General features: G+C 41.2%; 1 protein-coding gene across 1 annotated transcript in view; it reads right to left on the bottom strand.

The window, feature by feature from the left end:
* Window positions 1-495, bottom strand: part of lrriq1 (leucine-rich repeats and IQ motif containing 1) — a 36,551-nt gene extending 36,056 nt beyond the window's left edge. Inside the window, exon 1 of the mRNA XM_040132306.1 lies at window positions 174-495. Within this exon, the coding sequence (XP_039988240.1) occupies window positions 174-290 (117 nt within the window). The 5' untranslated portion in view covers window positions 291-495. The remainder of the gene's footprint in view (window positions 1-173) is intronic.
* Between the last annotated feature and the right edge of the window lie 12,384 nt (window positions 496-12,879).

Here is a 12,879-nt window from a genome sequence, read left to right as displayed (position 1 = left end):
ACAAAAGCCACCATACACAAGCCGACATTGAAAAAAAAAACGAAAAAAAACTAGCTAGCTTCTAGCTACACTTAGCTTGTTGTCGACCTCACCTGTCCAATTAGCGTAAAGAAATGCTAATTTGATCAACTTATTTCAGGCTTCAGACCTCAGCAAAGGAACCACAGACTTACCGTTTCTTCGTGAAAGTTAAAGCTCTCCTGCTCTTCCTCAGTCTGCCCAGTGTCAAAGCTGACCACATTATTCAGCTCCGGTGTGATTGCTTCATACAACTCATTAGCATCCGTCATGATTTTCAAACGTCAGCGGCTCGCTGGCAGTTCACTCTAACATTCAGTTACCACCGTTCGTCGTCAGAAAGTTAGCTTTAAAAAAAAAAAAAAAACATACTCGCCGTCTAACTGAATGTTGTGTTTCTTCACCACGTCAAAGCTCATTTAAAAATTTGCTAGCATGAAGAAGAAACCGACAAGAACCTTTCGCGTCTAAGAGATACTCCAGTCTCCATGGAAACAACGCTGTGAACTACGTAACCTTGCAAGGGACAAACCATGCAAAAGGCAAAAGTAAAATTTAGTTCTTCATAAATACATCCTTGCACCTCCCATTTATCAGTATTTTAATATTTCTTTCAATTACATCTTCATTCATATTCATCTATTATATTATATTATAATAGATAGATAGATTGTTTGATTGATTGATAGATAGATAAGTAGATTGGTAGACAGACACATAGATAGATTTATTCTATTATAATAGATAGATAGATAGATAGATAAGTTGTTCATTTGTGATTGAAAAAAAGGCTATGGGACATTATTTGCTCTGTAGCTAGGTAAATGTAATTTATCGAATAGTTTATTGAGTATTATTCAATATTAATATTTAAAAAATGTATTAGAGGTGTAAATAGCTCAATTGCAATTGTCAGGTCAAAATAATCGTTTAGCCACAAAACTTGCAATTGGCCGACTACTGGTACACTTTGGTGCAAAAAGGAACCTGAGAAAAGCAGAGCTGTTTGGATCCAGCACCTCTTTGTGAAATAAAATGTGGTCTCTTGGACTTGTGTGGGCATTTTGGGCAACCAGCTAGAAGGGGCCAGTGAACCTAAGACCTTGTAGGTGAATCACAGGACCAGAAGAACAAAAAATGTGTTGGGCTGTGAACAATGCACACTTTTTCCATGGCATTTCTGATCACAAAGACCGGTTCCTCTCTCCCGTGGTGAAGGCTCTGCACTCATGCTGTACTCTGTCTCTTTGAGGAGATGCCAGTGGCCCACACAGGTTTTCCCATACACATTCCCGAGGGCTTTCTAAAAGGAACCCAGTCTCCTTCCTCAGAGTTTCAAAGAAAAACAGCGTGTCCTCCATCCCAAACTGTTTGGTCTGGAGACACTCTAAGGCCTGTTCTCCGTTGTCGTGACGTTCCACGACAAAAACAAAACAACAGAATGGCGCCAGATCAGACTCATTTTTCCTTCAAAGGACAAAACTGAATTCCACAATGACAATGAAAGGCATCGCATCTACCACACTTATGTGGCCAACAAGGTCAACACCATCAGAATCTTCACAGGTTCGGCACAGGCATGCTTTCATAAAGGTCATTATGGGTCAAATCACAACTTCAGTCCTGAGGCTGATGGGCAGAAATGGGACAGTTTGGTGTTGGCCACGTTGTTGGAGTCAAACTGCCTGTCCCTTATGTTTCATTAGGTCCTCTAAGATTCATTGACCAAGTTCAATTGCTCAAAAAGGCTCCATCAGCAAGCCTTGTCCGCTCCGATTAGGGCCAGGCCCTTTGTCAGTGGGCAAGGTGTCCGTCGCTTTTGTCCAAGTGCACAGAACCCAGACAGCAGCCAGACAGGGCCAAGCTGCAGATTTATACAGCAGATTACGCCAGTCAATGGCGGCTCCGGCCCCAACGCAGCAGCGGTTTGGATAGTAGCCGTGTGTTTACACTGTCAAGGGTTTTCTGTTACTCGTCTGTAGCCATTATCTTGGCAGCCATTGGGCCTATCAAGCCTATCATTTCCATCTGGGGGCTTTGACGAAAGAAGGGATTGGAGGGAAAAATTACCACTACCCCAACTCCCCTTCATCCTTTCATTCTCAACGCACATTCTGAATGTACAGGTTGCAAGCCATAGATTTATTAATGATGCATAAAAATGAATTTGCAAATTATGCTTTTGTGCTGCAACACATAAATGTGTCTCTTTTGTAGACCTGGGTTAATCCATTTGTCATATTTAATCAGTGTGAGTAATCCGGGAACCTAAAAGGAAAATAAAATATTTTACATGCATGAACTCAAGATGACATTCCAAATCCCAGAAGTGGAAAACTGATGATTCTTCTCAATGCACTGAGCCAGATTATAGGCTCCTGCCAGTAAATCGACTTGTATGTAAACCTGATGGTAGTTTAAACATATTAAGTGCACGTGAGGGGAGAAATATTTAAGCAAGCTAATCCTTCACGAATGTCGCCGTAAGCCTAATCAGTCTTATGTTGCATTCTTGTAGTTATGCGTTGTCAAATCAAATTCTCGCTCACAGAAACAATATCTGATATCGCTCCTTCACAGAGTTCCGAAGTCACACCTTCACAACGTTGGCCCAGATTGGTGCGTTTCACCTAGTTCATCCTCAGCACCCTCCTAACTGGGATTACCACCCCCTCAGTGGGATGACAACAGCAGTGAATCGGCTGGACTCGGACACAGATTTGGATTGCCTTTCAAAGTTATCACTACGCTGCCAGTGTGACCTTAGTACATCTAAATCTGCTTCAAATGACTGTGGGATTACTGTAATCAGAAATCCCCCTAACACACTGGGAATAGTCAACCCCAGGTTCAGAGAGTTACAGTAACAGGTCTACAAGCTTTTATTCATAATTTTGACACTTCGTCCCAGTTATGTTTTGTGCATTCGGTACGCGGAATTACAAGGTTTATACAACGTCTTCAAGGTTAAATCTGAACATTTGCACACGTCCTCTGCAAATTTTACAGTCACATGCTGAGAACAGCATTTCCCCCAGGGCTGCCAATGGTAACATTGACAACCAGGGGCAAAATTAAATGTGAGCTCTTTTGTTTTCATCACTAATGGGCTGTATCCTGTAAATGTACAAAGAACGTCTCAAGTTAAACTTAGTTTTTTTTTGCTGAGCCACAGTCTTTGTACAGAGATCCACTGTGCAGAGGCAGAATGGCTCTCAATGAACAGACTCGACTGTAGAGGACACCCACTGCTGACTCTCTCTCAGAACGTGTAACACAGCATTTGCTTTTTAACGAAACATGCAGAATAGAGGAAAATTGCATAAAATATTTGTTTTCCTCCCTCCTGGATGAAGCCCTGCTCAGTGTAGTGTTTCGTAAATTGATCTTTGTAACGATAGAGGAACTATTGAATCTGGAACGGTGCAGACATCCATAGCAGTGTGGGGCAGAATATGCTTAGTCATTTCAAACACCGTGACATGTTGTGGACCAAAACACGGTTAATAAATATGCCATTAATAAGCATGACAATGTGCCTGAGTTTTTTCCATTTTTATTCAAATACAATGGCATGACACCAGTGTTGCTGGGGTTGTTGTTGTCCCCTTTTTAGGAACTAACAGCCTTATTTTTAGCTTGATAACCAACAGTTTATCATACTGTAAAAATGTTTTCATGCTCTGTATCAGAGGGTTTTTAATATGTACTGGAGAATGTTAGTCTTGAGCACGGTCTTGAGATTTAATAAAGATTGGAGTTGTTTTCACCTGCGTGCACCACTCTGAAGTACCAAACAAGAGCCAAATCACATACTGGCATCTAATAATTAAGTCAAGTCAAGTAAAATCAGTTTTATATATCAGATTTATGTAGCACCAAAGTATAACAGAAGTTATCTCAGGGCACTTTTCCTGTAGAGCAGGTCTAGACCGCACTCTTTATAACGTTATTTACAGTGACCCGACATTCCCCCTTCAGCAAGCTCTTAGCGACAGTGGTGAAGAAAAATTCCCTTTTAACAGGTAGCAACCTCGAACAGAAGCCGGCTCACAGTGGGCGGCCGTCTGCCTCGACCGGTAATAATAATAATTTATTTGGATGTTCTGACATTTAGTGTACCATAGTGCATAGCAAGACCCACCCACTTGGTGCCTAAAAGGGATAAAGCAAACCATAAGGAGAGCACTTGGCCCAGGTCTGGCGTTAGTGCCGTGATGTGTTCTGTGGGTCTCATGACTTGCTCCTGGCTTTGTGTCACAGTTATTTCCTAGTGAGAGAGGAGAGGAGGCTGTGCTGCAGTTAATCTTCTCTTTGAAAAAGCACCTCCACCTCCAGCCAATGAGCACCAGGGGTGAGCCAGAGCCACATCACCGCCATCATGTTATCGAAAACGAGCCCAGTGTCTGTGTGTGTGGTGAATGTCCTGGTGGCTTCAGATGTCATTACCTGTCGCAGTGTTTGTGCCTGCCTGTAGGGCTGGGCAGTAACTCAGAGTTTTGTTCTGAAAATAAATAAATAAATAAATAACACACACATTGGTTAAACATTAATCTAATTTAAAATGTATTTTTAACATCTCCACTCTTTTATCTTTACCCATTTATCCTGTGCAGGGGTTGCAGGTGGGCTGGAGTCCATCCCTGAGTATGGGCAGGAGGCGGGGTACATCTTAGACAGGTCACCTGTATATTACAGGATTAACAAACATATAGAAAGACAAGTATTCACACTCACAATCACATCTACGGGCAACTTAGAGTCTTGAAAACCTGAATACTTTTGAACTGAGTGAGGAAACTGCTGCGTCCAGAGGAAATCATGCAAACACAAGGAGAACATAATAATATGTTAATTTTCATTTTGCACATATCATCCACTTCTGAGTGCTTGAGCTTGGAGGTGCCACGATATTTCAGCTGGAGCATGGTGATGTTGGCTACATGGTATTTTGCAATTATGGCGAATTTGGGTCATATACTGGCATCAGTATGTGGTGGCATCAGAGTAATCGAGTAATTTATTGTAATTTTCCTAAATTTGCCGATATTACTAGAGCAACTTCAAATTTCTATGTCCAGGTACCAGAGTAATAACATGGCGTGACAGTATACCATTACAGAGAAACTGGCACTGTACCATACAATACGTATTTATATCCATTGCCATCAAAATACCATCATATATATATATTTTTTTTTTTTTTTTGGTCTAAGTGCGACCTTAACACTAACATTTAAGTAACAGACCAATTTTTTTATAATAAAATGTGATTTAACCTAGATCCAAAAACCTAAATTTGCTATTCTGTTTTTCTCGGTGGAAACAATAATTGAAAGTTGAATGGAAAGCAGTGTATGTGTCCATTTAGTTTGGAACTAAATGAAGAAGGGCCACATGAGCAGCAGCAGCCACTGCAGATAAACTGACGGAGTTCCACATGCAAAAAGTTGAACCTAAAGACCTGTAGTGGTGCCTTGAAGCTGTTTTTCTATAGGTGGGTCCCCATTTTGTTTTGTCTCATGTGACACGATACACATTCCCGCCAATGGTGAAACACTATTCTCCTGATCTACAGGTGGCGGTTATGCGGAAAGATATGCGGAAATGCACCCACAAAGGTAAAAAGGAAGAGGGCTGCTTGCTGGTAAACATGTATCTAAACAGTGCAGGTTTCAAACTCTTGAGACAAAATGAGAAAGGAAATGCATTCATCACGTTCCCGCTGTTAGACCTCAAGGATACACACAATGCATTTTGACGAGTAACAATGAATGTAAACATAACTTTTGTTTGTTCACAAGAAAACTCCACAGGGCACCTTGAAGCCACAGGACATCTGAGGAAAAGACCACAACAGTTCTGGCCACAGTGTTTGAATAACTGACTGTTCCAACATTGTTGGTCCTTGGACCTGTAATAATAATCTCGTATTGGTGCGGAGATACTTACGGCTCACAGAAGCGTCAGCAGTCGTAACAAGAGATGAGATGTGGCAGGACTAGTACCAACAGCTGCACCTACTGTGTGGTACGCGAGGTTACAGGGCATCTGTTGTGGTCAGTTGCTCTACAGAAGAAAGTGGACCGCTTGGAAACAGAGGCCACAGAAAACTCCCGTGGGTGAGAGAAAGAACATCCCGGAGTAACCCACGGTTAAAAACTAGAACACTTTGACTCAGACAAGACACAACATGGCGGGAGCAGATAGCATTTATCACCACCTAGTGTTTTGATTCCCATTTTGCCCATCCAAACTCCAGCCATCAGCACTTCTCATGGCCTTGCGGTCTCATTTTTGACACTTGTCCTCACTGGGGAAAAAAACAAAAAAACAAAAAAACAAAAACCCACAAAATTGCATCAAGGCTGTTACGGTGAACGTCATTGTTGCCTCACCACTTACTGTTTTCGTTTGTTTTATCAAAGCAGGTTTGAGCTGCGCACTGCCTATCGCGGCACACAGGCTTTTCTGTTTTTTTAAAGCAGCTCCCAGACAGCACATGAAATACATTTTGTTTCCCCTGGGTGAAAAAAAAGAAGAAAAAAAGAAAAGAGCTTTTCAAGACAATAGCACACACTAAAGCTTTGTAGTTAAAGACTTTAGTGTGTAATTATGATTTTATAAACAGTTAAGCTAAATATAAATGCTGTACATCATAGGGTTGGATAACAGTTGCAGGATGCTACCTCTTTATTTGGGTCTAAATTCCGTCAGCATTGCTCAAACTCAAAAGGTTTTTGGTTGCCATGCCTGAGAGTTCAAAGTTCATCTTCGACTGTTTTACTGGCTTGACTTTGCTCCCCAATGTCACCCTTCAATAAATACTGGTAACAAAAGTAATGAAATACCCCTTATCCAAAATTATTGACTTGTGTTCAAGTTTATATTTGTACATCTTTGAAAAACGCATTTTTATTCTGTAGCCCAGTGAGTTTGTATATAATAAAAGTCAATGAAAATTGCTGTAAATAAATCATCATTTTAATTAGCATTTCCTTTGGCTGTGAGCTGTGATTGCCTCAAATTTTCCTCCCGATTTAAAAGCAGATCTGACACAACTTTGCATCTGCACCGGACATTTTTATCGATAATGCTTCAAGACTTTCACTGGTATTTTTACTGATGCTTATTACAATTGTAATATATGGACCTGGTTCCTATCAGTTAAAGCGAAACAAGTCAGCAGTGACGATAAATGGAAGGAAACCTCACTATTTCTGCATTCAGTCTCAGATTCGCCCATTAAAACTGGGCGGACCGAACACCTGTGCACCCTGACTCGACTGTATCATGGTAGCTTGTGTTATCGAGCTCATGTGTTTATGGCCGGAATTGGCTAACTGTACATTCATTTTCCACTTTAGAGATGACTGGGGGCAATTAAAAAATCATTTGGAGTCTTGTTTCTGGCCATCTGTTGAATGTAAGTCCAAAATTCATTCTCTTTTTAAGCTCTGATTTGGAGACATGTTCGGGGGAACACGTCTGGGTCTTTAGCAGCTAAATTTTCCACTCTCTAATCGCAGTTGCTAGTCTCTAACTTTTTTCCGTCTGCTGTTTGGGGCTGGGTAGGTAGTGTACAGTGGATTTATCGGAACTGTTTGCTGAAAACAGCGTCCTTTGAGTTTGCAGGCTGTGAAACCAAAACAATGAGCTGAAAGACGTTAAAATGAAGAGACCTGGGGAGAGCTGCTGTCAGGTGATTATCTATCTATGGCTTATGAAGATTACACAGAGCCATTTGATCCATTGTTTATATATAAATATTTTTGTTCTTTGCTTTAATATATGACTTTTCTTAATTTCCAGATCAGTACAACAACCATTTACCCCAAGGACAATATCTGGATAACATGAGATAATTCTCACTGTTTGCAAGACTTGTTTCCAAAGTCTTGTTTTTTCTTTCACGGGGTGAGTGTGAAGAGTCAGTAGCTGCACCAGATCACTGATTCGCTCATTCATGCCAGCTCTGGGTGATTCCCATTGGCTGAGAGCTTCCATCTCTGTGACACGGTGAAAACCAATATGCCTTAACTTTCCACCAGAAGTCTGGGAGGGGTAAACTCGTGACGTCTGGATGGCATCGGGTTCCCAAAGTCACGGTCGGTTCATGAAGAATTCAACAGGTAGCCCAGGTAATCCGCCATCTGTGACCGGCTCTGTGTTTACCGTCCCAAAATCAAAACAGCAGCACAGAATGGGGAAGACCAAGTACTCAGCAGTTCATGTAAATTAATCAGTTGTTTTATTCCTGTTTCAAAACAAGCTCAACATTTTAACTGTGTTTTTCAAAATAAACGCAAATTTTACAATTGATGAATTTGGAGAAAGTAATCAAAATAACAAAATAAGGCCATGAAAAAAAAAAAAAAAATTCTACATCTCATCACCAGGCTCTCTCTTTATTAATGTCTTACACCGTGCGTTTGGGTTATACTGCCGCCGGACACGCTCATCAACTGAGCTGTCACCCGGATAACCGATGCACGACCCCCAACAGCATGGCGAGGAGCAACAAAGAAGTCATGAAGAAGTTAGTGTGAAAATACCGTGCAAGAGACCTTTTGTAAAAGACGTAAACTGTACAATACTGTATATATATATATATACGATGTAACAATATAGTATTTATGGAGAAGGAAAAACATAATAAAGTGTCTAATTATGGTGTAATTCCACCACAAGCTGTGACTATGACTCATTTTACACGACTCACATCATTTTCATAGTAATCGAACCGTTCAGTGAGCCCGCGTGCCCTGCTGTGAACCTCGCCAGGATATGTTTCATCCAAGATAAAGGCGATAACTTGGAGTACCTTTTCTGTAGATTTGGAGTGACCCTTCCCCCTAAGGAGAAAAGTGGACCCAAAAGATAACAGACCCCCTTCAACTGTAGGGGTCACGTATTCAGGTCTGTGCCATTCTCCTGCCGTACACCACACGTGCACCTGCCCAATCGTCCGGACTATATCGAACGGGACCTACCATGACAGTTTTTCCCACATCTGTGGAGACCTGTGCCTGTGGTTTTTGCTTTGTCTTTGTAATGAGTCACCCTTGGATCTTTCCCTTTGGCCGTGTTTGACCCAAAATCAACATCAACCAGGTTTTTATACACGTCATAGGGTGTTACTGCTTGATTGTATCAGGCAGTACCCCTGTATAGAAGCATTTGTAGTTTCTTATGTGTCTTCACTCACTTAATCAGGTTTTTCCTTCAATTTGTCACCTGTCTGTACGCGAAAAATATAATAATGAAAATTCAAGAGAGCCAAGATTATTAAGTTGTTATTAAGTTTTGGACTGGGACGTAAATATGACATGAGGAACATACAAACACACACATCATTATGCTCACTACCAGGAACACTGCTGACACAATCTATGCCTGCTTGTCGAGTTACGGATACGGCTCTTATCAAATCTGTGTGGCCTTCAGAAAATTAAAATAAGAAACTCTTTAGCTCGCTGAATAAAATAGCGCATCAGTGAATGCAACTGTAGCTTGGCTGGTCCACAGATGACAAGATCACAGTAAAGGAGAGACCGAATATGAGCCCAGGTATTAGAGGCGAGATCGGTAACTACTACTGTAAACATTCATCTGTATCGTGCGCTGTTCATTCAAGATGATTGTTGGGTGGAATGATAGGATATGAGATCTAACTTACCACACAAGTGCTAAAAGTGTCTCACAGATGTTTTAGGCCCAGTCGTTTTGTGCTGTCATCTTCTTTGTCGTTCAACTCAAATGCTATTTCTCTCAGCAGACCGGTTTCCATAAGAAATGTAGTACAGGTAGTACATTTCGTCATAGCCGGACTGTATTTATATTCCCATGTCTTGTAGTTCAGCTGTACTCAAAAATCCCAGGTGAGATACTGAAGGGTGTAATTTAGGTGGAGACGGTGGTGAATTTAATTCACTCCTTCATGTGATTTGAAAGCACAAAGTGTGTAACGCTGCATCTAAATGCTGAAAATGGCTCAACGAGGAGCTTCAGTTCACTAGAACCTTCCCTCTCTGCTGGCAGCTTTCAGCACTGATCAGAAGAACAACGCACTATTATCACCTTTCTTATCAGTGACAGTCATTAGCTTCTTTGTCTGCAGTACATTAAGCCCCAGCCGATACTGTTCCACTTGCAGATTAGAATAAGAGAGCTTAGTTTCAATGGATTTCTGGAGTTAAATTAAATGAACTGGTATGATAGTAATCATCATCATCATTTGTTAGATTTTACTGATTGGAATCTTTCATATGCTGTTCGAGTAAATGGAAAGAAAATTCAATTAAATTAGACAAAAAACCAAAAACACATAAAATGTTATGTTCATAAAACAAAGTAAAATACAATAAAAACAACTTGCTACTTTGAGAGTTTATTTGTTCATCCATGTTAACAAATCTTGCGATTTTTTTGAATCCCTGCAGATTGTCATCTTTTAGCAGCTGTGCTAAAGGCACGTTAGTCAAAATACATTTGTAAGCCTTTTATATTCTGCAAAATTTGGAGAACTTAAGCAGCCACAAATCCTTGGTTTAAGTAAACCACAAACTTTTAAGCTTTTAGCATGCCTTTTAGAATGCTAACATGCTAAACTAAGATGGTGACAGAGGCAAACCTGATAAACCGCGGACTCTCAGAGCCACTAGTGTGGCTGTATTGTTTTCGTCAACAAACAAAAATCCACGGCCAGATGGGAACGACGGATGTTGGGGTTCATGGTCAGCACCTTAGGACTAGGACACCAGGGAACTAACTCACTGCTCACCAGAGAAATGGCGGTTTGTCTTTGGCCCCATAGATTGAGCTGTTTTCTGCCTCTGAGGCCACTCTGACATCGAGAAACGTTCATAATCACCTAGAGGCACTGCTATCCTATTAGCCAGAGCTGCTGGCTGCTCTTCTCAGCTGCTGCTTTATGACTTGACAAAATCCCTGACCACAAAAACCCTGAATCACTCACAATCACCATAATACATAATACCACAAATCCACTGCATCCACTTCCCGGTGGGTTAACCCAGGCTTGTTGGCTTTGTTGTTCAGCCTCAACTGCTGTAGCCGTGTGTACTCTGTTTGACTTGTCCACAGCATATTCTGTGAATATATAGAGAGGACGGCCGTCTGGGTGTTGAACCAGCGGCAGTAGATGTGTCCGTTTTTGCACTGCAGTTGACAGCCTCTACTGTTACCCTAAGCTCCAGACGAACATCCTCTTTCACTTCCCATTTCCTCGCCTCATGACACCGCAATAGTTCACTTTCTCTGTCATACGGAAAACGAATTCAATGAATGGATTACTTATATCCAAAATGGTATTAGCCTTTGAACTTTTTCAAAGTAAAATGACCATAAATGTGGTGATTAAGATATAAGCATATTGGCTTTTTTTTTTTCTAGCCATGCTAGCATCTGTCAGTCCACCACTTTGGTCCAGGCTGAAATATTTCAATACCTTTTTGGTCACTGATGGGAAACTATGATATTCATGGTCATCAGAAGATGAATCCTAATGACGTTGGTGATCCCCTGACCTTCCCTCTAGCACCACCATGAGGTCGGCAATTGTGGTATTTGGTAAAATATATTGACAACAACGGGGTGGCTCTCCGTGAAATTTGGTATAGACACTCATGTCCACCACGGGATTGATTCTGATAACTTTGTTGATCTTCTCAGTTTTCCTCTTGTGCTGTTATCAGGTCAGAACTTTAATTTGTCCAGTACTTTGGTTTTATGACCAAATATTTACAACAGTTGACATTCCCATCAGCCTCAGCTGTACTTTATGTTCAGTGCTAATCAGCAAATGTTAGCATGCTAACACCCCTAAACTAAAATGGTGAAATAGTAAACCATATACCTGCTAAACATCAGCATGTTAGCATTCTGATGTTAGCATTTAGCTCAGAGAAATGCTGTGCACACACCGTGTATTTGCAATCATAATATCTCTCTTTGTTTCTGAATGGGTAGTGGTGGTTACCTGAATAGTTTTTAATGTGAGCCACAGTGTCATCAGCCAAACCAAAATATATATATGAACTAATAGAACGAGAATGGCACTCAGTAATAACACATACCTCCGCCACGGTCAATGTCAAACAACACACACCAGACTTCAGAGATAAAAAAAATTCAAATTCATAGTAAATGATCCGGACCTTTCCCGAAATTTTAATGGGCTCCTCCATGGCCCATTCCCCATCCCTCCATAATATTCAGTGCAAATCGGTTCAGGGTGAAAACATAACCTCCTTGGCAGAGGTAATTAGCTTGAGCATTGGTTTTCTTTCACTGCTCTCAGGGTTTCTGTGCCGCCCTGCTGATCAGATGGAGGCTATTAGCAGCAATCAATAAATCTGCTACTTCAGGAGCTCTCACTGAGATCCTGCAGAGAGAGAAGACTGCAGTGAGCGGGCAATATCCTGGACATTTTGTGGGATGAGGAGGACAGGCTATGTTCATGTTAGAAGCACCAAGACAAACAACACACAGTGTCTCAGATACTCTTCATCCTTCATCAGAAGAGAGTTGTAAAGAGCAGGGATAAGTGCAATGAACTGGAAGTAATAGGATTTGTGTGAGCATCACACACACACACACACATTTGTGCCTGGCAAAAACCCTCCTGATGACTACTCTGAGATTTCTGTGATGATGTCCTTGATGTGGGTAAAATACACAGTGGGTGGATATCATACCGAACACTGGGGCAACTCAGGACAAGATAGGACAAGACAGGACACAGACATGGGTGGTGCTGGTTTCTCTCTTCCAATGATCACTTACTTAAACAAATTCCATCTCAATCAATCAGTCACAGCTTTCTAGACAAAGAAAAGA

This window comes from Xiphias gladius, chromosome 8, assembly GCF_016859285.1.
Source record: "Xiphias gladius isolate SHS-SW01 ecotype Sanya breed wild chromosome 8, ASM1685928v1, whole genome shotgun sequence".
Taxonomy (NCBI): Eukaryota; Metazoa; Chordata; class Actinopteri; order Istiophoriformes; family Xiphiidae; genus Xiphias; species Xiphias gladius.
The sequence above is the reverse complement of the archived record's forward strand: the minus strand, read 5'-3'. Positions and strand labels throughout refer to the sequence as shown.